This window comes from Enhydra lutris, unplaced genomic scaffold (genome assembly GCF_002288905.1).
Source record: "Enhydra lutris kenyoni isolate GAN:26980312 unplaced genomic scaffold, ASM228890v2 scaffoldscaffold26, whole genome shotgun sequence".
Taxonomy (NCBI): Eukaryota; Metazoa; Chordata; class Mammalia; order Carnivora; family Mustelidae; genus Enhydra; species Enhydra lutris.
Genome location: NW_019154110.1, coordinates 7,252,748 through 7,279,695, shown reverse-complemented (window position 1 = coordinate 7,279,695; position 26,948 = coordinate 7,252,748). Strand labels below are relative to the sequence as shown.

General features: G+C 42.9%; 1 protein-coding gene across 1 annotated transcript in view; it reads left to right on the top strand.

The window, feature by feature from the left end:
* Positions 1-26,948, top strand: part of LOC111151444 (myosin ID) — a 243,387-nt gene that overhangs the window by 111,965 nt on the left and 104,474 nt on the right. The window contains exon 20 of the mRNA XM_022509449.1: positions 2,380-2,493. Coding sequence (XP_022365157.1) covers positions 2,380-2,493 — 114 coding nt within the window. The remainder of the gene's footprint in view (positions 1-2,379; positions 2,494-26,948) is intronic.

Sequence of the window (26,948 nt, the reverse complement as noted above, 5' to 3'; positions counted from 1 at the left end):
GAGACTAAGGATAGATTTAACTGTATTGTCTTGGAATTTATAAACATCAGCAAACCTGCCCTGTCTTTCTTTCAAAAAAAAAAAAAAAAGGCATTTGGGAGAGGATCAAGCATTTCATCTTAGCAAAAGTGTTTAGACAACAGCTCGTCATGCTTGAGTATCCTGCTTTAAAAGAAAAACCCTGTGCCCTTTGGATACGATATTAATTTTCTTGTTTAGTCTTAACTCCGTATGTATCCAAACTATGTAATAAAAGGTGAGAGGAAAGGGTAATCGTTTTTTTACTTTAGAAATTTTAGCAGTTTTATAATGAAATGAGAATTTGAGCATTATCTTAAAATACAGAGAGCTAAAAAGGAGAGTGGAAAATCATAAACATTTAAGAGAGAGCATAACATGAGGAAAACTGTTAGATCGGAGCAGAGCCCATAAAGAAAGTTTAAAAAGGAGACTAGTGGGGTGCTTGGCTGGCTTAGTAGAGCATGGGACTTTTAATCTCGGGGTTATAAGTTCGAGCCCCATGTTGGGTGTAGAGATTATTAAAAAAAAAAAAATTTTAAATAAATAAATGAAAAGGAGAATAGTGACAAATAGAAAAACTCTTGAAAGTCAAATAAAGGAATCCTAGGATCTGAGTGGGAGGGGTCCTTAGAAACCTTGAGTCTTCGTATTCAAAGCAGGAACCCCCTCAACCACACCCACATCAGGGGTCCACCTTGCATCTGATCCTGTCCTATCTGCAGGGGGAGCATGTACTGCCTTTCCATGTGGCCCTCTCTTGTTTTGGACAGTGGTAATTATGAGGCATTCATGCCATAATTCATGCCATAGGCACTAGGAAGGCAGTGTCCCACTTTTGAACAAGTGGATTTTTAAAGATTTTATTTTAAAGATTTTATTTATTTATTTTTGCCAGAGAGAGAAAGAGAGTGAGCATGACCTGGGAGGGGTGGGGCAGAGGGAGAAGCAGCTCCCTGTTGAGCAGGAAGCCTGACAGCAGGCTTAGTCCCAGGACCCTGGGATCATGACCTGAGCTGAAGGCAGACACTTAACAACTGAGCCAACCAGGCACCCCCAAACATGTAGATTTAATGACATACTCATTATACTTTTAGGGAATTAGAAAAGGGGCAGAATGAGTCATTTCTGATAGGGCTTACATTTTTTACAGCTTTATTGCGATCTAATCACATGCCATACCACTCACCATTTTCAAGTACACAATCCATTGGCTTTCAGTGTGTTCACAGAGCTGTAGATCCATCACCACCATCAGTTTTCAGAAAGAAACCCCCAACCCTTAGCTGTCATCCTTCCAAACCTTTCATTTCCTCCAGCCCTAGGCAACCAATAACCTACTTCCTGTTTCAACAGATTTGCTTATTCTGGATATTACATGTGAATGAGGTCTTGCAGCGTGGTCCTCTGGGCCTGACTTCTTTGACTCAGCATTATGTTTTTACACTTATTTCTTCTTGTTGACCAGTTGTATTCCGTGGTGTGGATATATCCTATTTTATTTATCGGTTCATCAGTTGATGGACATTTACGTTGTCCCTGTCATGATTAAGGCTGCTGTGCACATTCATGCCCAAGTTTTCCTGTGGATATGTCTTCAGTTCCCTTATACACCTGCGAGTGGAATTTCTGGGTCAGATGGTAATTCTAGATTTAACCACTCGAGGCCCTGCCAGACTCTTCCGAAGTGACTGCATCATTTCACATTCCGACCATTAGTGAGGAGGGTTCCAATTTCTCCACCTCCTGGCCAGCATTTGTTATTATCTGTCTTTGTTATTATTGTCATTCTGGTGAGTGCGAAGTGGTGTCTCCCCGGGGTTCTGACTTATGTTTCCCTGGTGACTACTAATGTCAAGCATCTTTTCATGTGCTTATTGGCCTTTTGTGTATCTTCTCTGGAGAAATGTCTGTTCGAATCCTTTACTCTTTTTTTTTTTTGTCTTTTTATTATGGAGATATATATTCTAGGTACAATGTATGTTCTATTCTCTTAGACATACAATTGTGTCCCTTAACAGAAATGTGATATGCAAGACATTTGCTCCTTAGTTTCTGGGTTCTCTTTTCATTTTCTTTACAGTGTCTGGGTCACATGTTTTTAGTCCTTTAATTCTTATGTGTTTTTGTTGTTTTTCCTGTTGAATTATAAAATGGTGAAACTTAAACTGTAAAATCCTGTAAATCTGGAAACTGCGAGTCCTTGTAGATCTCTGTTCATCCTGGAGAATGGTACATTATCTGTTAAAGAATGTGTCTCCCCAGCCAGCCGCCTCTGCCCCTAGATAGATAATTTCCTGGTGGCTCATTTGATTTCATTCTTGATGAGCTATGATGGCTTATTGGTTTGTTTTCTTATAGGTGAATCGATTTAGTAAGGTGGAAGACCGAGCGATTTTTGTCACCGATCGTCACCTCTATAAGATGGATCCCACTAAACAGTACAAGGTGATGAAGACCATCCCTCTGTACAACGTAAGTGTTCTCTGCTTCCTGAAGGACGGACTCTTAACCTGGGGTTCTCGGACCACTAGTGGGTCAATAGACGGATCACTACAACCTTTGGAGCTCTAGGGAGCCCATGAATTCCTGAAATTCTATGCCCATCTTATGTCTTGTACAAATGTACAATTTTCTGTAAGAAGGATCCAGGCACGCCTGGCTGGCTTGGTTGGTAGAGCGTGCGACTCTTCATCTTGGGGTCATGAGTTCAGGCTGCCTGTTGGGTATAGAGAGTACTTTAACAAAAAGCGGGGGCGGGGGGGGGCGCCTGGGTGGCTCAGTGGGTTAAATCCTCTGCCTTCGGCTCAGGTCATGACCCCAGGGTCCTGGGATGGAGCCCCGAGCCCCGCATTGGGCTCTCTGCTCAGCAGGGAGCCTACTTCCCCCTCTGTCTCTCTCTGCCTGCCTCTCTGCCTACTTGTGACCTCTGTCAAATAAATAAATGAAATCTTTAAAAAAAAAAAAAAAAAAAAGAGGAGAAAGGATCCAAGGTTTCCAATAGATTAATGAAGGCATTTTTAAAAAACAAACATTAAGGACTCCCTATTCTACGTAACCTTTCTCTATTCCTAATCCTACCTACTGCTTAAATGTGGCATATAATATATTTTCTTACTTGTTTTCAAGAGGTTTGTTTTTATAGAGAAATGGAATTAGGAGAAAAACAGTGGAGAATTACTTCATGAAAACATTATCTCTCTTTCACATGTAAAATTTATGCTGTTTCCGGAAGTTCTTTTCACCAGTATATTTTGCCTCTGATCTAAACCCACTCAGTTGTCCTCCATGGGGTTTTCAAGTTCTGTAATCATTTCTCATTTGAAATACGAAATTTGGTGGATATCTCCTTGAATCTCAATATAAGTTGTTTTTTTGTTTTTAATTTTCCTCCTACTGTATGTGGTCTGCTTTACAAGTGACTGTCTGTTTTGATTCTTCAGAAGCATCCTGCTGACTACAAGATCTTTTTGAGTGTCAGGTGATTTTTCTGTCTGCTAGTTCCTAAGGAAGGAGTTCTGTCTGTCCAATAATAGAATCTATGAGGAATATCGTTTCAAGATTATTTTAAATCCTCCTGGTCTCTACAAAAGGGAACAGGAAACATACTGTTTTGTAGTTCTGTGTTGTTAAGTCAGGAGTCCTGTTGATTGTGAGGTACAGAGAAGGCAAACTATTCCTGGCTTTGCTACATGATTTAGAATATCACTGCAGGGCTGATTATGGGGTTGAACTTTGTCTCCATTACACGCCCCCCCACTGCCACCCTGTACACACACATACATCTCTTTCTCCCTTTCAATAGAAAGTCTAATAGATTGCAGCTAAGAAGAAAATGATATTCTAAGACATTCTTGGTTGTATATAGTCTTCTTAGCAAACGCTTGTAATCTCACATATCAATCATCATTTAAGCCTAATCACTGCAATCTTAAAGTAGGAGATGAAGGAAGGTACGGGAGAAAATCAGATTTTGTCAAAGTCAAATGAAGTGTGGAACCAAACAGAACATGAATTGTGACTGGCATTTTATTTCTTTACCTTCTATTGAAAGGGAGATCAATCAAAGCACTTGATACAAATTCAATAAATAGCTAAACAACTCTTTGAACTGAAGTTATTTTCCCAAACTACCATCCTTTTTCATGTTGACTGGCGTGTATTTATAGTCACTGTTCCCCTTCATCAGTATCATTGTTGTTAGTGTTATGAATAATATCATCTAATATAAAAATTAATGATGTTTAACAGTTGCAGTAAAAGTAAGCAATGTCAATAGAATGGGCACACACGGGGCGCCTGGGTGGCTCAGTGGGTTAAGCCCCTGCCTTCTACTCGGGTTATGGTCTCAGGGTCCTGGAATTGAGCCCTCCATCGGGCTCTCTGCTTGGCAGGGAGCCTTTTTCCTCCTCTCTCTCTGCCTGCCTCTCTGCCTACTTGTGATCTCTGTCAATAAATAAATAAAATCTTAGGAGGCCAATGCCTTATCCATCAGGCCACTGGGGCTTCTTAAATAAATAAAATCTTAAAAAAAAAAAAAAGAATGGGCACACACTCTCACAGATGTTGTCAGTACTCTGCCCATGTCCCCCTGTATTCCCTTATTATTTCTGGGTACCCCAGCCTAACTTTCATCAGTCAACATTCTTGTCAAAAGGCTGCCCTTAGGCTGCCAGAACTCACTTTGCCTTCAGCTTACCCACAGTGGTAGCTCATTTAACACTGGGCCCCACTGGCTGTCTTCCCACACTCAAACCACCTCCCCACACCCTTGTCAGTGCCCCTGCACCTTCCAAATCAGTCCTCTGGGTTTATCAGCCTTTCTCTTGGGATCTGCTTTTGGCAGGAATGAACCTTGGAAGAGTGGCTGCCTCTTAAGGAAGGGGCCGGGTTGAATGGGATAGGGGACTTCCAGCCATACCTATAAAAATGTTTTTGAGTCTGAAACAAATATGGCAAAATAGTTAAGTGTTGAAATTGAAAACAGGAGTCTTTGTTATTTTATTCTTTATACTGTTTGCATGATCAGAATATTTTGAAATTAAAAAACAGCTTAAGACAGAAACTTTTAAAAATGGATAATGCTAATAAGAGTAATGCAGAAAGTGGGAAGGGAGAAAGGAGATAATGTCAGTTTTAACCATGTTGAGTTTCAGGTGCTGGTGAAACTTGGAAGTATACATTCCACAGATAAATTGGAAGTCTAATATTGGGGGGGAGAAGAATTCAGCACTTAAAATAAAAACTTAAGAGTGGATCCATGTATAATTGGAGGCTGAAATTATGAGTCTAGAGAGAGAAAGGGGCAGATGATTCGAGAACATTCCCTGTTAAACGGTGGGGAAAGAATCGCTGAAGGAAATGGAGTAAGAAGGAAATCTCTCAGTGGGCCTCCATGTGCTTCTCTCTTTCCTGTGCTGAATGAGCTGTAGCTTCCCTTCAGTTCCATAGGTTATGAATTATTCTAGGAAAGAAGAGAACTATAGGAACGCCGTGTTGTAGAATCAAGTTGGAAAGTTTTCAGAAGTAAGAGTAGTCGGTAAGAACAGACAGCTGAGGGTCCCACACTCCTCCTTCTGCAAAGGCTCCTTTCCTGTCTCACTTAAGCTTTTCTGGCTCCAAGGAACAGATTGTGACCATACACTCTCTTGAGTAATGTTTTGTTTTTAATGAGATTACACATAGTAGTAAGGGAGAAGAATCTTGCAAAGACCCAAGAAATGCTACCATTCAGCATTTAAAGCAGCCCTCAGGGCCTGTGTTATCCCAGAGCCCCCTGAGCAGCATGAGTGCGTGGAGAGTCGAGTGCCTGCCACTTTCTGGGGCTCTGCTGCTCTCTGAGCGTCTTCTTCCTGACAGTCACCATCCTTGCCAGACAGCACAGGCTAGTGCGAGGCTAGGGTCTATGTCAGCCAGCCCAGTAAACCACTGGGGTGTCCTCCTGCAGGAACATATGGAACACAGTCTCCAGAGGAGTCCTCACCATGGCAACCGGTTCCGCTTGACCCACATCGGTACTGCAGTTCCTTCCCAAGCACTTGTTAGTCCGTGCGTATCCTCTTCCCTGACTTTTCCTAGTGTAGCATGGATAATTACTACAGCTCATTTAGGACATGATTGATCTCTTCCCTCTACAGTCTTTGGCCACTGTCCTTAGGCCCAAGTCATTTTTGACCTTGGTCACAGAGCATGCTGGGGGTGGGTCATCAGGAGAGAAGTGCTTCAAATAGGCCAGCTTCATCAGGCATCCGTGGGGCCTTGGACCCTTCCCACCTCCTGTTCCGGTCTCCAGGATTCCAGTCCTTGTCAAACAGGACCTGGATCGCGCTCATAGATGCCCGTCACTGGTGAGAGTTTCAGCGAGGCTCTCGTTTGGCTCTGTGTCTGATCAGCTTCTAAACCTGGTCTTCACCAGGGCTTTTAACTGCTTCCAGCCGGCAACATGGGGTGAATATTTGTTGCACCGTAAAAGTACTCAACTGGTTTACTGTCTTTACACCTCCCAACCCATTGAACTTGTGTAAAGCAGTAGTAGCACCTAAGTGTCCCAGGCCTTAACTCTAATGGGCATATCAGCCAGCGTCCAGGGGCTCGGCTGTGACAGGGTAAGTGACTGCTTCTTCCCTACAGACCCCGCTGGCTCTCTGTGCTGGGGAGAGAGCGCCTCCTCCTCCATGACAGGCTGCGAGCAGGGCCACGTCCCTCTGAGACTGGTTTCCGGCAGCATCCTCGTGCTCATTTCTTCCTGCTAGATCTTGAGGTGCGATGAACAGAGACTTAAGGAGACTCGCTTAATGGGCAGTTATGCCTTAGTTAGAACAGCGGTGCGGGAATTGCCTTCACTGGGGGTTTCAGACCGCTGCGACTGGATTGTCTCATTACAGCGTTTACAATCTCAGTGACTCAAGTCTTCCTTCAATGAGTGATCACTGAGGACTCGTTGTGTGCCAGACCTATGGGTATTGTGGCATGGAAGGGTCAAAATGGTCCATTTCTGCCCTGATGGAACTTTGGTGGCGAGTAGTGGACTTCAGGCTTATGTGTAAATGTGCATGTACGTGTGCATGTATATACGCACACACGTCATATAATCCATCAGCAGGGGATAAGGGAAGACACAGACTAGGGAGAGAAAATAGAGGCTGCGAGAGGTGTTGTAATTACAAATAGGGTGATGGGGCCTCACTCCAAAGCTGACATTCAAGCAGAGACGTGAAGGAGCTAAGGAATTAGCCAGATGTTTACTTGGAGGGAAAGTATTTGGGGCATAAGGAAGAGCAGAGACACAGAGACATGAGCAGGAAGGAAAGAGCCTTCTGGAGGCTGGAAATGACCAGCTCCGTAGCTTGAGCTGGTGGTAGTCACACTTGGGTATGCATGTATTCAAATTCATTGGGCGGTTTCCTTGAGATATGTGTGCCCTGCTGAATGCACGTTATATATACCTCAGTGAAGGGGGAGGAGAGGGGCACCTGGGTGGCTCAGTTAGTTGAGCATCTGCCCTCAACTGGGGTCATGATCCGGGATCGAGTCCCGTGTCCGGCTCCCTGCTCAGCAGGGAGTCTGCTTCCCCCTATGCCTCTGCCCCTTCCCACCGCACTCGTTCCCTCTCGCTCTCCACTCTCTCCTCAAATAAATACATAAAATCTTTTTAAAAATAGAATCTAAAAAAAGGTGGTGGGGAAGAAAGCTATCTGTGAAGGAAGATAGAGGAGGAAGGGTAAGCCAAAGAGGTGAAGTAAAGGAGGCAGGTGATCATTGAAGCCCAGGGAAGATCTAGACACCTGATGATACACGGACCATTACCGTCCGGCATGTGAAACACCTGCAGGCACGTTTGTTTTCTCCTCCGTCTGAAGAAGAGTATGCCCCATTCCCTTGAGCTCGGAGAGGCAGCCCTCCGCTGTTCCTCGGGGGAGAAGAAGCTGCTAACTAAACCAGAGTGGCCACTTGATTTCAGGGAAGCCAGTGATCTCGGGGACGGCCCCGGGTGGAGATCTTTGCACTGTACCTCTGTTACATACCCTCTGTGTCCTTCGTATTGATCAGATGTGCTTTTTCTCATTTTTTCCAAGGTCAGTTTTGCCGGAGACCTATTTTGTTGATTTCATTACCTTTTCATTGACCTCTGCTCTTTTTTTTCTTCTCCAGTCTCTAGATTTACTCTGTTGGTTCTTTTTTCTAGCTTTTTGAGTTGAGGGATTAGCTGCTTTTGTTTCTAAATTTCAGTTTTTATAAAATTGCATCAAAGACGATACATTTATGTTTAGGAATGGCTTGAGCTGAACGTCACGTGTTATAATACATGTTATTGTCCTTGTTCAATTCTAATTATTTTGTCATCTCCATTGTGAGTTCCTTAAGCATGGGTGGTTTAGTGGTATGTTTTCAAATTATCAAGTATATGTTAATGTCTGGTACGTGCATATGTTTTTTCTAGAGGAGGGAGGGAAGTCCACAGACTTTAAGTTCATTGATTGCTTGTGAGAAAACCTGTTTCATGTATATTTTAACATCAGCAACACCTCAGGAGGCTGTTACCCTGCAGTCAACATTCTGCATTGGCCGTATCCCTAAATTATTTTTTGAAGATAAGAATTCATCAGATCATCATCTGTTGTATTGTTCTAGTGAGTTTCTGTTAAATTAAAAGCAAAACATGTTGCAGAATTAAAAACAGCCTTTCAGGGCACTGAGGTGGCTCAGTCAGTTGAGCATCTGACTTTTGATTTGGTGCAAGTCATGCCCTCAGGGTCATGAGTTCAAGCCCCCACTCAGGGCCTCACACTCAGTGTGGGATCTGCTTGTCCCTCGCCCTCCCCCCTTCTTCTCCCCCAACATGATCTCTCGTGTTTCTGCACACACTCTCTCTCTCTCTTTAAAATAAAATCTTTTTGAAAAAAAGGACTTAAAAACACTTAAAGAGAACTAAAATTAAAAAGACAGAAAACAACAAACTCAAGGTAACCATTTTTCACTTTATGGCTTGGAAATCTTCTCTCTGCCAATGCCCCATTATGTACTCCTAAACCATCTTTCTAACAGGTCAGAACAATATTATTAATATCTTGTGTCAATATACAAAACAGCCCTAGTCCAACTTTTCTTTGAAATGAGTGTCTGAACAAGAACTTAATATATCTTTGCTGTTTTATTCCATGTCTGGTGACAGCTTCCCATAAGAATAGAGATTTTCAAACTTTTTCATGAGACTTGGGGTAATTTAAGTAAATCTGAGAACACTGGATTAGCAAACCCTTGGGATATCTTATTGGCATGTGGTGTACCCCCCACCAACTGTTCAAATCTGGGCAAGTATTTTAACTTTTTTAGTGACATGCATGCAGAAAAGCACACAGATCTTAAGGGTAGAACACGGTGAATGATCACAAAGTGAATTCATCCATGTAACCATCACCAAAGCCAAGATACAGGCCATTAATAGGCCTGTATCTTCAGCTTGGGTCATGAGCTCATGACCTCACACATGTTCCCTCCAGGTCACTATCTCTTCTTTCCTTCTCAAAGACATAATTCTGCTCATTTCGAACTTCATTCAAATGAAGTAAAACAGTACATATCCCTTTTTGTGTGGCTTCTTTCAGCGTGATATATTTGTGACATTTCTCCATGTTATTTCTTCTAACTCTAGTTTGCTCATTTTCATTGTTCTGTATTATTTCCTTGTGAAAATATACCACAGTCAGTTTATCCACTCATACATTGATGGATGTTTGAGATTTTTTTTTATTCTTATACATATTTTTTAGTGTTTACATGCATACATTTTCACTGGACAGATACCCAGGAGTGAAACTGTAACCTAGATAATTCCAAGTTTCCAAAGCAGTTGCACTGGTTTACGCCTCCACCAACAACGTGTGACAGGTCCAGTTGCTCCCATCTCCTCCCCAATACCAGCTACGGACAGTCTTTTAAATGTTCACTATGTTGGTAAGGTATGAGGTAGCTCCACATTGTGGGGGCTTTGTCCAGCTTTCTTGAGATATAAATGACACGTAACATTGTTTCTGTGTAAAGTTACAGCAAGCGGATTTGATACATGTTGCACAGTGATCCCCGCCATAGCCAGTAGCTCCATCCCATCACATAGTCACCATTCTTTGTCATGGTGAGAGTATTTAAGGTTCTACCCACTTAGCAGCTTTTAACACAGTATTATTAACTATCATCACCATTGCTGTTCAGTAGTTTTCTAGAACTTATTCGTCTTAAACTGGAAGTTTATGCCCTCTGTCCAACATGTCCCATTTCCCCTACTCTCCAGCCACTGGTAACCACCACTCCACTCTCTGTTTCTATGAGTTCCGCTGTTTTAGATTCCACATGTAAGTGAGATCATATAATATTTCTTCTGTAAAATCATACAGTATTTTTTTTTTCCATTTGGGTGTGATGCCCTCAGGATCCGTCCTAGTTGTTACAAATGGCAGGATTTCCTTCTTCCTCGTGGCTAAATAATATATTCCATTACATATATATGCCACATCTTTATCCATTCATTTGTTGATAGATACGGATTGTGTTTTTTATTTGTATTGCCTTATTACTAAGAAGGTCTAGTACCTTTTTGTATGTTTATGAGTCGTGGACACCTTTTGTTGAAATACCTGCTCAAATCTCTTACCCATTTTTGTATTCAGTTGTCTTTTAAAAATTGATTTCTAGTTCTTTCTACAGTCTGCATAAGTGGCCACTGGCAGTTAAGAAATTGCAGATATTTTCTCTGACTCTGTGACTTGACTTTTCATTCTTTGAATGGTGTCTTGGAACAAAATGTTTTACTTTAATGTAGCTCAACTTACCACCTTTTTTCTTTGAGGTTGATGCAGTTTTGTTTTTGTTTAAGAAATCATTCCCTATCCCAAGGTCATGAAGGTATGCTCTTCTGGTATATTCTATGTTGGTATATATACCTGGTATATTGGTATATATATTCTGGTATATTCTGTATTGGCATTCTATCTGGTGTATCCTCTTCCAGTATATTCTAAAGCACTTTATTGCTCTATCTTTCCCATTGACATGCACAGTCCACCTAGAATTGATTTTTGTGTCTACGTGAGGCTATAGGCATTCACATTTCCCCATGTGGATACACTGGTATATCTAGATCCTTTCCCTTCAATTTCACCTTCCTCCTAACATAATGTTCTCACTATCTTCTTCCATATGAATGGAAAGAGGATGGTGGTAGGGCAGATCTCATCAAAAGCAGCAACTTAACATTTAATCATTTTCTTTATCAAATGTCAGATTCCTTTGGGAGTCTGACAGATTCAGAAGTGAATGAAACCCATATACCCTGTCATGGGGCAGTCACCACTCCACTGTGGTCCATGTGACTATGCCTGAGTCCAGTAGGCCAAGTCTTTGGATTCACCTAGAAAAAGCTGAAATCTGTATTTTATGTAAGTCTCCTGATTAAATGCCATGCAAGCCAAATAAAACACATCTGTAGGCCCTGGTTAGCCCACAGCTCACCTGTTTGCTCCTCCTATTAAAAAAAGATCTCGGGGCGCCTGGGTGACTCAGTCAGTTAAATGTCTGCCTTCAGCTCAGGTCATGATCCCAGGGTTCTCAGGTCGAGCCCCACATAGCCTGCTTTTCTATCTCCCTCTGCCTGCTCCCCCTGCTTGTGCTCGCTTGCTCTCTCCCAAATAAATAAAATATTAAAAAAAAAAAAAAGGATCTTTACTTGTCATTTGTTATTTTAAATGAGCTATACCCATGTCTTGGCCTCTTCCATATCAAACTTTAAAAAGTCTACAATCTATGGTATGTTTTCTTCTAGATGTTACATAGCAGAAACAGTAGAAACACTAACCATTTCTTGCTTAGAAAAAAGCTATAACTGGGTGTGAGCTTTAGAAGGATACATTTTCTACTTCAATTACCAAGAAAGAAAAAGAATAAAGGAAAACTTTGGTAGAGATGTCTTTCTTGTCTTGAGAACTTCCTGCCTCCTCAGAGTTCAATGCTAATCCCATCCCTCTGATTTTGCATTATAAAATTTTTGAAATATATAGAGAAGTTGAAAGAATACCTTTTAGGTATTAGGGAATACCATAATGCTCTCTGCCTAGATTCACCGAGTGTTTGTTTTTTGCTCTATTTGTTTTATCTCTCTTTGATGATGCTTTGCCGCTAAAATAATCCTGTATGCATTCTCCTAAGAATAAGAACTTTCTCCTTCATAACAGTACCATTTTCATATCTAAGAAAATAACATTTCCATAATATCATCTGATATCCAGCACATATTCAAATTTCTTCATTTGTTCCAAGAATGTCTTATACCTATTTTTAAAAATACTACCTAGGTTCGTATTTTAGAGTTACACCTCTTTTCGTCCAGAACTGCACCTCCACACACACAGCCTTTTTTTTCAGGATGTTGATTTTTTTAAATGGCATTATTAAATTTTGATTTGCTATAATGGCTGAATTATTACTCCCCCAGAATTCATTGGTTGAAGTTCTAACCCCCAGTACTTCAGAACAGTGGCTGTGTTTGGAGATTGGGTCTTCAAAGAGGTAATTAGGTTACAACGAGGTCATGAGGGTGGGCCCTAATCTGGTTTGACTGGGATCCCTATTAGAAGAGGCAAGACCCCGTGAGAATGGAGAGAGAAGGCACCCATCCACAAGTCAAGGAGAGAGGCCTCTGAGGAACCACACCCTTCCATACCTTGATCTTGGACTTGTAGTCTCCAGAACTTGTTTTAAGCCATCCATTCTGTGGGCTCTGTATGGCTGCCCTAGCAAGCTAAAACATTTACTTACCGTAGAATTCACCCATCGTAAGGTACCATTCAGTTACTTTTAGTAAATTTACCCGGTTGTGCAAACATGACCCAATCTGGTTTCGGAACATTTCCGTCACCTCAGAGAGTTCTTTCGTGCTCATGGGTGGTAAATCCTCACTCCCAACCTCAGCCTCTCCTTCTGCCTTTTCTAGAAACTTGACATACACGGACTCCTGCAGCACATATTCTGTGTGTGGCTTCCTCCACTCAGTGTGTTCTTGGGGTTCATCTAGGTTGTACCTTGTGTCATTGGTTCGTTCATCTCACCGCCAAGTCATACTCCATTGCATGGATAGACCGTATTCATTTCTTCACACACCAGCAGACAGACATCTGGCTGCTGGGTGCATTTGCATGTAAGTCTTTTTATAGGCATATGCTTTTATTTCTCTCAGATGGCTATCTGGGAGGGAAATTAGTCCATCATACGGCATTTGTTTAAATTTGTAAGAAACTACCAAATTTTTCCAAAATGGCTGCTCCCTGGTACATTCTCCCCAGCGCCTGGGAGTTCTGTTTCGTCACATTCCCTCCAACATGTGGTATGCGTGACATTGACTTTATAGAGTCCGGAACTGGTCTCATCCAGATTTGTCTGTTTCCTTGTCGTTCATTTAATTTGTTCTCCTAGTCCCTGTATTTTCTGTTAACCAGCAGTTAAATCAGGAGGTGTTGATTTTCTTGTCAGTAGGCTTCCACATTCTTGAGATGATACCCTGCACCTCAGCAAAAGGGGCATAAGTACAGCCAACTCTGCCTTGTGGCTCATCTTTGGATGTTTCATTGTACGCAGGCCACAGTTACTGCGCTGCGGTCTAAATTTCTGACCGCTTGTAGAATAGATACCCTGTGTTTTCCTGTGAACACCTAGAAGTTAGCATAAAAATAAAGATAAATATCACCATCAAATAATTACGTACTGATAAGTTGCCCATCACTATACCAATACCTGTTATTTTCAGTTTCTTTTCCCAGTCTGTTTTCATCACCAAATTCCTCCGGTACTTTCTTCTTGATTTTTTTTTAAGTTTTTACAGTTTATTGATCCTCTCATGAAAAGTCTGTAGTCTACATAGTCCCTGCAGATCCCCAGAGTCACCCCAGAATTTTTACTCCTTTGTGCTAGCACCAGTGTTAGCCCTCAGAGTCCCCCTGCCCTCCTTCATTCCGTTCTTATGTTCCTTTTGCTATTTTCTTGAGGTCTTTTTTCTTCTCATGTAGGCGATGTCTTGCAAGTCTATGTTTGGGTTCATTTTCCTTCTGTAATCCAAAGAATCATAAATTGTGCCAAAGCCAATTGGCTTGCCACCACCAAAATGCATTCTGAATCTAAATACAAAGATGATATCTGGTGTGGTCTTGTATGTTTTGGCCAGTTTTTCCCAAATTTCTGTCTTAGGTACTGTTGCCTTTCTGGGGTGGAGGACCTCGATGACCATTTGTTTCTTGCCGAAGTCGTCAGTTGGTCGTGAACTTCCCGGTTCAGACAGTTACTGTGTTCTTCATAATGGCGGTCAGTCCTCAGGCAGCCAGGGAGGGAAAGCTTGATATTTCTTATTTATTTCTACAACTGTTAGCTCCCCCAAGCCCCAGCAGCCACTGATGGTTCTACTGACTCTGTAGTTGTACCTTTTCTAGAATACCACATAATTGGAATCATACACTTTGTAACCTTTTCAGATTGGCTTCTTTAATGAGCAAGAGGTATCTGAGGTTCTTGCGTGTCTTTCTGTGGCTCATTTCTTTTTATCACTGAATATTCCGCTGTGTGGATGTGCTGTGGTTTGCTTACCCATCTGCCTACTGAAGGACATCTTGGTTGCTTCCGGTTTGAGGCCATTATGAATAAAGCTGCTAAACATTCACATGCAGGTTTTTGTATGAACACCAGTTTTCAAATCATCTGGGTAAATACCTGCCCATGTGATTGCTACATCGTGTGGCAAGATTAAGTTTGGCTTTTTATGCACTGCCAAATTGTCTACCAGAGTCGCTGTACCATTTTGCATTCCTGCCGGCAGTGAATAAGCGTTCGTCTTCACCATTGTTTGCTACTATCAGTTTGTTTCAATTGTAGCTATTCTAACAGACGTGTAGTAGTATCGAATATTCCTGTCACCCTAAACTCCGTAACTCGGCACACCCAGGGGTCCCAGGTAATCTCTACAGGAATTACCTCCCCACTCTCTGTCATTAATTGGTTTATGTTCAAGAAAGACTGGGGGCGCCTGGGGGGCTCAGTGGTTTGAAGCCTCTGTCTTCGGCTCAGGTCATGATCTCAGGGTCCTGGGATCGAGCCCCGCATCAGGCTCTCTGCTCATCGGGGAGCCTGCTTCCCCCTCTCTCTCTGCCTGCCTCTCTGCCTGCTTGTGATCTCTGTCTGTCAAATAAATAAATAAAATCTTAAAAAAAAAAAAGAAAGAAAGAAAAGAAAAGAAAGACTGATCTTCCCGCAAGCCTAAATAAAATGTGATTAAAACATAAATTCGGTACCTTTTTTCTCTCCCATTAGCAAAAATTATGCATCTGGTTTATCATTTAGCAATGATTTCAGTCATTCTTTGTAGGAAGTATAAAAATAGGAAATCATGACAGGTTTTTGAGATGAGTTTCAGCAAACCCTGTTCTCACAAATGGCATGGTCGAGTAATTATAAACAACAGTCTGAGAATGAGACATTCAAGTTACAAGTGACCCCTTTCTTAGCCACAGAGTGGCTTTCTTTGTACGAAGAGTCAGAGTTGGGATAGGGTTTCAGCCAGCTGGATTCTGTGTTACTGTCAGATTAGCCTCATCCCCCTTGAGTCCCTATCTACACTGTATTCGTAAGTTGTAATATTGAAGTAAAGCATTTCCAGCATCAGGAAAGGTTAAAATTTTTTACAGGGGATAGGAGGGTCAGAATTTGAATGTTTTGCAAAGCTGGGAGACTCAGGGTTGCTCAGGTTGATATGGAGAACAGACAAGAAGTAACCTACCTAATCAGTAATGTTGTGTACAGAACTTTGGTCGCAACCTCTTTAACTCTGAGAATCATCCTAGAGAGATCGCTATAAATGGCTGGAAAAGATCGCACCCCATGGCTGAAGCAAGTCACTTCAATCGATGAGCTTGTGCCGTGTGATTTCACAGGGACATGGGTTCACCCTAGCCAGCACTCAGGGAGCTGGTTGCCAAGACCAAGTTTAATTTGCGTAAATATAAAATCTGTTCACTGGTTTCAAGGGAGACCACAGAAACTGAAGCATTTAACCCAACCTAGGCTAAAACGCCTCTTGCCCTTTTGTTGGTGAATTGTGCTCGTTTTGCTTGGCTGGTTTGAAGAATGTTTCAGGCTGTCCGCTAATGCTGTTTGATGTAGTCCCTTTTAATCAGTGTGGGCTTGATGGCCAGGGAAGTAGCCAATTAATTACACAGACCCCTCCTTTAATTCTGTGGAGAATACAGGCAAGCAGGGGCAAGAAGAGAGACAATGAAGTGATGTGAATGTTTCGTAGAGGTAAATGAGTTGTAATTATGCCAGGCTTCATGCATTATTACTCTATCTGATGGTGACTCGCTAGAAAGCTATCATTTCATTTGGAAGATGGATTGTCCTTGTAATGTGTACAGGGGTGAGCCCTGCTGAAATCCATCGCTGTGGGCTCTGCTCCCCATCACCATTTCTAAAGCACCCTACCCTCATGGCAGCGTCCCAGGAGAAGGTGTTTCCATGGCAATCTCAATGAAGGCGGTCAGCTGACGTCTGGCACCGCCGGAGCTGCTGTACGCCAGCCTACTCCCCTCTCTCCTCCCTCGAGCCTCTAAACTGTATTTATTAGTCTTCTTTAATGGAAAGTATATAACCCCTTAATGACAGACGTGGAGTGGCACTCAGGTTTATTTATTTATGTAGGCAATAAATTTACCGTCCTAATTAATTCTCAGCAGGTCCCAGAATCTGTATTATTTCAAACATCTTGTGCAAACATTTATATTTTCGCCTGTTAGAACAAAGAGAGTTGCTTAGTAATGTTAGATATTTGGAAACCTCCATTCTTAGAAAACAGTGATGTCTCTGTTAAAGAAGAATTTTTAGAGATACAGATATTAAGGTTTCAGTTTAATTTTTCAAGAATCCTTTCTTGCTCTGCTGGTTTGGACAATGAAACAGTCTTTCCACTTTCCTTATAATTTTTTTTTTTAGCACTCAACGATTTTATTATTGGATTTGAATGAGCCACGTGGCTTGAAAATACTTCTAAGAAATGGGAAATTTAATGATGTTCTCTAATTTTCTCTTTTAATATAAAGAGAGGAAGAAGTCAGAATCTCAGAGCTACCCAACTGGTTGTTTTCCTGACATGCGTTTAGACGTAAATGCTTTTTGTCACATCGGTTAGAGACCACCACTTATGTTAAACTACTAAGCAAACTGATTTATTATGTCAAAAGTCAGTGCTCTGGGGCACAAGGTAGAGTCCATTTTCGTCGGTACTATACTTGGAAATTTAATTACAAATGTAAAAGATGCACTAAATCAGTATCTGAAAGCAACAATCATTAGACCCAATTTATGACTCCTTTAAAAAGCTATCTCATTAAGAAAACAAAAAGCCTTTAAACCACTAAAGTACAAGAAAATTAGTACAGCACCGCCGTATTTATCCAGAGATCAGATTGCCAGGAACGAGATCCTTTTAAAGCCAAGCCCTAAGTGGAGGCATACACATAAAAGGATCTCTGCCTTTGCACACATAGATGTCACTAAGCCGAAGCAGCAGTGTGCTTCCTCTTACAGGAGCGTCTTATCAGAGCTGTCATGTGCACTGAACATTTCCAAGCACCTACTGCACACTGTGTGTTTGCACTAGCAATGCAATAGCACATCTCACAGTTTGCCCTCGAAGCCTCATGGGCCAGTAAGCGAGGCAGAGAAGTGAACCAGCCCCTCCAGCACAGGCCAGTGGCAGCCGTAAGGTTCAGATGACCAGGAGACCTGTCTCTCAGGAGGAGACCACCCCTTGGGAAGGGGAAGTAACCCACCCAAGGTCACAAAGCTCACAGGGAATAGAGCCGGCTTCACACACTCGTCTGTTACCCCATACCCTTGGAGACCTTGGACTCACAACCCCGATGGTGAACTGCTGCCACCTCCTCCTTGTGACAAACAGCACATGCAACTAAAATCCTATTTTTGAGAAGAGGAAGGATGGGGTGCCTGGGTGGCTCAGTCAGTTAAGTGTCTGCCTTCAGCTCAGGTCATGATCCCAGGATGCTGGGATCAAGCCCCACATCGGGCTCCCTGCTCAGCCGGAGAGCCTGCTTCTCCCTCTCCCTCTGCCCCACCCCCAGCTCCTGCTCTCTCTCACTCTTTCTCTCTCTCCCTCTCTAATACATAAGTAAATAAAAAGAAGAAGAAGAGGAAAGAAATCACACAACTAGCATTTGTCACATACCCGATGCCTTGCATTTATTAAGTGATTTAAATCTGGTCTATCTCCATCTTTATAAGAATCCTGGGCAGGGACTTAAGTATCATTTTATAAATGAAGAGACCAATTCTCATATTTCGCAGGGTTTTACTCCAGATTTTATAGACACAAAAGCCCGAGTGACTTAGTTGCCTAGAATGGTCTCTTGCTTTCTCTCTCCTATTTCCCTTGTTTATTTATGTCTTTCTCACAATAATAATAATTGCTTTCTAAAATATTTCATCTTAACCTTTTAAGGATAAGTGACTTGTAGGCCCTGGGGATCCTGCAGGAAACTGTATAGTGAAGACTAGAGCTTGAGTATTGGCTGTGTTCTGCATGTCAAAGGCTCTGGGATCATGGTCCATGGGGACACAAAACAGAAAAACCTTTTGTTTCATTTCCGTCAGAACGGGGAAAAAAAAAAAAAAAACAAAAAACCCACAAACCAGCACCTTTGAAGGGAGCTGCCACATTGTACTTCTATTTGCACAACTGTTTCTTTCTTAATTGCAGTCCTGTCTGTTCCAAGAAGAAACCAATAGGGAAAGACACCACAGTCTCACATAAGCCAGAAAAAAAGACAGAAAGGCATGTTTTGATTGCTAACCTGATACTTGGGAGATTTGAATTCGACTTTATTTACTTTAAAGCCAAATCAAAAATGTCAGTAGCTTTTTGACTCAGGGGTTCTCAATCTTGGCTTCAAGATGGAATAAATGTGTAAAAATTCTGATATCCAGGCCGCACCCCAGACCAATGAAATGGAATCTGCGGGGGTTAGACCTGGGGCATCAGCCTGTGTTTAAGCCCCCAGCTGAGTGCACTATGTGATCAAGTCTGAGAACCACTGATATAATTATTCTTTTCCGCAAATACTCTTACATGTGTTGTTCAGGTTATTTCTCAGAATCATCCGGCAAAAGTTGGACTTACCCCAGATTTCAGTTCTACCACTGTTTTTTAGTGCGTGTGCATACACAACAGAGACAGAGACAAGAAGGGAGGAGAGGAGGGAGACAGAGTGTATGTGTATGCTTTTTCTAGAAAGCCATGAGATCTTGTCCTCTGCACCAAAAATTAAATCTTCTTTTTAAAGATTTTGTTTATTTATTTACTTATTTGAGAGAGAGACAAAGAGAGAGAGAGAGGTTGAGCATGAGCTGGCAGGAGGTGGGGAAGGGCAGAGGGAGAAGCAAGCTCACAGAGCAGGGAGCCCAATGTGGGGCTCAATCCCAAGACCTTGGGATCATGACCTGAGCGGAAGGTCGACACTTGACCAACTGAGCCACCCAGGTGCCCCAAAATTAAATCTTCTTTAATGTACTGGCTGTGGTCTTACGTTTGAGGACTGTCTTATTGGAAGATTCTCCTTAAACAACTATAAGTATATGCAAGTGTAGTATAAGATAATAAAATCACATCACAATTGATGACTTTCACTCCTTACAGTGGACATCAGCATACACTTTCTCACCTGATCCTCCCCACATCATTGGGAGGCAGCCTGTACTTGGTCCTGAACTTATAGGTATTAAATGAACTTGTTTCTCTGTTATTGGTTGAACTCCAGAGCAAACTTTTTATACACTGAATTATTATAATGAAGTTCCAGGGCACCCCAGGAAGTATCTGATTCTCTAATATAATAGGCATAAGAAATATTTCACTTTGCTGGAATTATATCTAAATAAAAACATCTTTACAATACGCCAAGTGTGGGGGTACCTCTAGTGGAATAAGTTAGGTCAACACGTTCAGGATCCTCTCTCCTGACTTGGCTGAATTATTTCTTTGACTCCTGTAGATGGATCAGTCCTTTGCTCCTTAGAAAGCCATATCTGAGGACTGCTTTTACGTCTCTGGTCCACTGTGCCATCACCCTTGCACAAGCTTGTTGGGTTGTGAATATATCTATCTTGTATTTGGAGAGTACAAGTATGCTATAACTGGTAACGGATGAAAGGCGGCGGGGGGTTGGGGGAGGGTTGCCTGGGTGGCCCAGCTGGTTAAGCCTCTGTCTTCGGCTCAGGTCATGATTTCAGGATCCTGGGATCAAGCCCCAAATTGGGCTCTCTGCTCAGTGGGGAGCCTGCTTCCCCCTCTCTCTCTGCCTGCCTTTCTGCCTACTTGTGATCTCTCTCTTTCTCTCTGTCAAATAAATAAATAAATAATCTTATTTAAAAAAAAAAAAAAAAAGGATGAAAGAGAAATCTCGTCCCAGTGGGTTATGGCAGACACAGGTGGTAGGGAGTTTGTTAAATTCATGCCCCATTTTAATGATAATGCGCACCTCAGGGGGAGTGTTGAAGCCTGAAATAAGATACACATAAATAAGCCTGAAACAATGCATGGAAAGTCCTTAGCCTAGTTCTTGGCACGCAGCAAAATACTCAATAATTGTAAGCTGCTCTTAGCCCTCTTGCAAACCATCAATCCCAGGCCTGTGGAATCCAGAGGAATAGGATAGAGTCACCCTCCATGTCCTCATTGTTCATTCTTCCTTCTTACTTTTCATTCTGCCTGGAATGTTCTTCTCCCTTGTGCCTGCATGGGGTCCCTGCCCCCAAGTAACCTCAAAGGGGTTTTCTAGAATGATACCGCCCAGACATCTCTATGCCTTCACATTGCTACTTTATTCTTCTTCATAGACCATGTCACCCCCGTCACATTGCACAGTTGTTGACAGCCTGGTTCCCCCAGAATCCCCATTATCAGAGATTCCATGAGAGAAGGGGCATGGACTCTTGTTACTATGATACATACAGTAGGTGCTCAATAAGTGGGTGTTCCCGGATGAGTTGGAGGAGTCAAGACTGGAGATGGAGAAAGCAATTAAGAAGCTGCTGTAATCCTGCTAAGAAATTGAGGGGGTCAGATCCAAGAGCTCTTTAAGTGGTGGAAACAACGGGCATGGAGAGAACGGCATCTGGACGCATACATAGGTTTCTTTCCTGGACAGTTTGGGCAGATGGCAGTGCTGGTTACTCGCCAAGGTGGGAAGTGTGGAGGGAAGAAGGGCTGTGGTAGGAGAGTGTGGAAAGGAAAAGAAGTTCAGTCCTAAATGGATTTCCTTTCAGGTGTTTGGGGAACTTAAAATAGAGAGGCCCAATGACTGTGGGCAGTCTAGAGAACAATCCAGAATGAGGACATAGATTTGGAAGAAATTAATACGTGGTAGCTGAAACCAGAGAGTGGATGAGAACATCCCGAGAAGGTGAGGTGAGGGGGAAATCGTCTGTCAGGCGACCAGTAGGAATAGGCTTTTGAGGCTGTGAGTGAGGGGGTGGCTGTGACAGAAGAACACAGGGAACCATGAGAATTTCCTGAGGTGGGAGAGCCCTTTGGCCTCATGTCTGCCTTTTCCTCTCATGGTTTTCCACACATTCCACAAATGTTGACCATCCACTCTCTGCTGTGGTTCTGTGGCACTATGCTACTTACTGGGGAAAGAAAGAGGAGAAAGACACAGTGTCTACTTATTTTTTAGTGGGTGAAGCAAACATACAGAAATTGTCCTGGTGGGGCACCTTGACTGGCTCTGTGATGGAGCGTGCGACTCTTGATCTCGGGGTCATGAGTTCGAGCCCCACATTGGGTGTAAATATTGCTGAAAAGTAAAATCTTTTTTAAAAAATAGAAAAGAGAAAAGGAAAAGAAAAGAAATTGTCATGGTACAGCTTACTAAATGCTAAAACAAAAATAAACATGAATTGCTGTGCCTGTGTGTGGAATGGGTAGAAGGCTTCTCAGAAAAGGAGGAGTTTCAGGGGTTCATATGTAGATATTAACACTTGTGCATTTTACTGCACTGGGCATGTGTAGCTCTTTTTTTTAAAGCATGACATACCCTGGCTTACCTTTTTTTTTTTTTTTTTTTTATTTTTTTTTTTTTTTTTTTTTTTTTTTTTTTTTTTTTTTTTTTGAGTAATCTCTGTACCCAGTGTGGGGCTTGAACTCACAACCCCAAGATTAGGAGTCACCTCCTTTTACAACTGAGCCAGCCAGATGCCCCAGCTTTTTGTAAATTCCTTAAAGGGATGTGTGAACTACTGATTTTGGCAGTGCAGACCAACAGATTTTAAGTGGCACGATGAGGTTTATTTAGGAAGCTAATTCTGACAGCCTCTCAAAGTATGGACTAAACAGAAGAGAGGCTGTTGAAATACAGACCTTTACCTGGACTCAGGGTAATGTCATCGGATACAGTGGCACCAGATATAGAAAAGACAAGCCATCAGAAGTTCTGAGATAGTCTTAAAGTTAACATTTTTCAAAAAAATATTTTCTCTGTGCCAGGCCCTAGTTTCATTTCCTACATGTATAGATAATTTTTTTTCATCCTACCCTGCCCTCTCTTTAAAGGCTCAGGATGTGCTGTGACTGGTAGCACATAATTGAAATAGGGCCCCGAGAAGGAGGTTAGTTAGGGCAAGGTGAGGAGTTTGGGTCTGGTGAGGTCCAACAGATGGGCCCTCCAGAGGATCCCTGATGGTGCTTTCCCCAGACAGGCAGAAACACCCATCCAGAGCTCCGGAGAAAGGTCTAAGCTCGACACTCCCATTTGAGAAATGATCAGTATTTTAACAAGAGGGAGACTTGCAGCCTCTTCTCCCCAAACAAGGCTGGTGTTGTCCGCTCATGTGATATGTGCCTTCTGACTCCTCGACTCGCTGTGGAGAAGACCACATTCTCTAATCCGTTTGCGGGTATAATCTGAAATAGAGAGTTAGAACTTGCAATTCCGGACCAGTTGGAATAGATGCATTTCATGCCGTCCTGCTCATTAAATACAACTAAAAACCCTGGACACTATATTATAAAACAGACATAAGACTCCGAAAGGTGGAGAGAAGATAGGGTAGCTCAGAACTTCAGGACTCCAGAAGTCACGTGGCAGCAAGTTCCCAGGAGGAGCCCTCAACCCAGAAATGCTGTGGGCTTGAACAAGATGAGCTCGCTGTCTCTTTCCAAAGGACCAGGAAATGGGCAGCCTCACGAAACAGAAACCTTTTTTTGACAATAAACACTTCTCCAGAAAAACATTGGCAGTCGGGGATTACAGCCCCCAAACCCACTTCTGTCAGTAAAGGCCTCGTGGAAAGCCGAGACCTCTGTCCTCACCTGGCATCCCTCCCCAGCCCCACGAGGGAGATAGGAGGCCCAAAGGGGAGCCTGTGCTTCAACTCCCACCCAAGGGAAGATAGGTGTTTAGTTCCCTTTCCACAGTATCAGGGGAGCTGAGTGAGGACCCCAGGATTCTACCCCTCCTGGAGGCTAAGAGGTACCTTTCCTACTCCCCACCGGCGTGGTGTCAGTGGAGACCCATCTCAGGGGCCTGCACTTCCACTCCCATCCAGCAGTAAAGTACTGGTACCTTCTTCCCTGCTGATTCATTTGTAGCAGAAGCCTGCGAAAACAGAAGGTTTAAATTAGATCCAGCATCTGATAACACAGTTCCCAAATTGACCAGGATACAATGGAAAATCACTCATTATCCCTAAAAGAAACACCAGGGTATATGGATTCAACGTATTGACAAGCACCGGATAAAGAAAGTAAGCCTGAAATTATGAGTGAATTCATCTTTTTGCATTGAGAGGATCATTAATTTGGAAGGTTAAAAAAAATTCAATTAAAATACCAGTAAGGAAAGTGACTTAATTAAGTTGATATTTTAAGAGAGAGAAAAAAATGAATTTAAAATGGATAATATAAAATGTGATTCAATTAGTGAAACAATTAGCTTTTTAAAATAATAATTTGACTGTGTGGGACCCAGTTATTTAATAGTTTTACCTAAGTCAATGGCTGTGTATGGTTAGAATCACTTGGGGAGCTTTAAGAAAACTCTAGATGTCCAGCCTGATCCCAGAACAAGGAAGTCAGAGTATCCACAGTGATTTTTTTTTAATTATTTATTTATTTACTTGACAGATCACAAGTAGGCAGAGAGGCAGGCAGAGAGGTGGGGTGGGCGGGGTGGGGTGCTGAGCAGAGAGCCCAATGCAGGGCTCGATCCCAGGACCCTGAGATCATGACCCAAGCTGAAGGCAGAGGCTTAACCCACTGGGCCACCCAGGAACCCCCGCAGTGATTTTTTTAAGGGTTTATTTATCTATCTATTTTAGAGAGAGTCCACAAGTTGGAGGGCATGGTAGAGGGTAGGGGAGCAGAGGAGGAGGGAAAGAGAGGGGGGAAGAATCTTAAGCGGACTTCACACTGAGCAGGGAGCCCGGAGCCTGACCTGGGGCTTGATCCAACCATGCTGAGATCATGACCCGAGCCGAAACCAAAAGTTAGACGTTCCACAGACTGAGCCACCCCGGCGCCCCATCCCCAGTGACTATAATATGCAGCCAAGGTTGGTGGCCACTGGCCTCCTAGCCACAGGAGGTAATGCAGAAGGAGGTAACTTCCAGATATGCGGAAGTATCAATAGTGGCAGGGTATGAAAATTAAAGTGCGGGAAGACTCAGAGGAGAGTGAGTTCTGTTCCACTAGATGGCTTGGTATTAAAAAATCTCTTGAGGTGGGATTTCTGGAGCTGTTTCCTGCGAGCCCTATTTTTGGACTTTTTAAAGTTCAATTTCTTAGGAAACTACTGAATTCTGTCTGAGTTGCAGGACAAATCCAGGAGCTCAAACTGCCAAGTATTCCAGGAGAGGCCTGAGACTTTTAGCAGACAGACAGCAAGTAGCCACTGGGCTGATACCCAGGAATTGGCAGGTTCCAGCCATGTTGCTAGTAAGGAATTTGACAAATTTAATCTAGAGATGAAATAGCCAAATTTGTGCGCCACAGACAAGGTTCTCACAACAAAAGGGAAAAGTGACTCAAGGCTTTAAATTAACCAAGGAGGCTGTGGTAGGCCCAGCCTCCTAGGTGACAGCTTCTAAAGAAATCAGTGTTTAATTGTGTTAAGTATGAAGTCGATTTGCAAACATTATCTAGGTTGTGAATTTTCTTCTTGACGGTGCCCTCAGTCCCTCTCAAGAAGTGGAATATTTAGGAGAAACTGAAGTTCATTGTGGCTGTGTTGTTCATTCCGTGCAGTGAGAGGCATCGGTGTTTGAGACTTAACTGCAGGGTTTTACTGAGTCGCTCTCACTGAGCTGTTAAAATCAGGGTTGAGGGCGCCTGGGTGGTTCAGTGGGTTAAGCCTCTGCCTTCGGCTCAGGTCATGATCCCAAGGTCCTGGGATCGAGCCCCACATTGGGCTCTCTGCTGAGTGGGGAGCCTGCTTCCCCTTCTCTCTCTCTACCTGCCTCTCTGCCTACTTGTGATCTCTCTGTCAGTCAAAAAAAAAAAAAAATCAAGGGTTGAAAGCGCGTGTCAGTCAATGATGGAAACTTAGCCTTTTGGCTAGTTGATTACAATTATTTTCATTGACCTGAAAAATATTGATCAGTCATATGGGGCTCGTAAGTAGGTGCTTATATGTAAAGTCGATTATATTGACTTTAAGACAATTTTTTGTTTCTGCTCATGACCCCATATTTTGTATGATGGATTTTATTTCACCATTGGAATGCCATGTGGTTTGCACATGTTGGGATGATTTGTGGGGCTTGTGATCCGCATATGGTCTGGTCGTATGAACTCCAGTAACCCTGAAGACATATCTATTTTAAAGCACGTTTACTAATTGATATTCACCATGACCACTGAATCCTCAAGAAAGCAAACAAGTAATTTTATTATGTTTGATGAAACTGGAAAACATTTCTAAAATATAGTATTTTCTTAACCATTCTTCCAACATGATAAAATTTCTTAAAAGTCGTTGAAAGTGGTATTTGTGAATATGCATTCTTTCCACGATGCATTTACACAATGAAGATTTCCTTATTTTCAGGTCACTGTTGCTGTGTAACAACCTACCCCAAACCGAAAACCATAAACCTTTTATTATGGTCATGGGTTCTGTGTCAGGCAGGAGTTGAGAACGGCAAAGCAGATGGCTCGTCTCTGCTCCGACGCGTCTGGGGCCTCTGCCAGGAAGCCTACCTAGAAGGCTGGGGTGACGGAAGGGCTGGGGGCTGGAGTCCCTGACAGCTCGCTCATTCACCTGATTGGCACTTGAGCCAGGAAGACCTGAAGGCCGGGGCTGCTCACCAGAGAGCCTTCTGAGGCCTTTCTGAAATGCGTGGCTTCCTCACGACATGAGGGGCAGGGTAGTCAGGCTTCCTACAAGGGGGCTCAGGGCTCAGAGCATGTGCGTGCCAGTGAATCAGGCAGAAGCCACAGCCCTTGTATATCTCACCTCAAAACTTGCCCATGTCCCTTCAGTGTCCTATTCATGGTTCAAAGCAAGTCTGTAGTCAAGGGGAGGGTCATGGGCCCCATCTCTCAGGGTGAGGAACATCAAAGAATTTGTGAATATGTTTTAAGTCCTCCACAGTCTGCCCCTTGGTCAGAAAGTGTTTACACTGCTCTGATAATCGGAATGCACTCACTCCCTCCCAAGATGCCCCGAAGTCTCCTCCCACTATGGTCTACGTTCAAGGTTGAGGCCCAGGCTGCCATCTGAGTCTGGGGGCAGTTCCTCAGCAGAGCTGCTCCAACCTGCAGGCTTGGAAACTGTGGGTCTCTAAAAACACAAGTTCTCTGCCCCACACACCCAACATGCGGTGGCCATACAGAG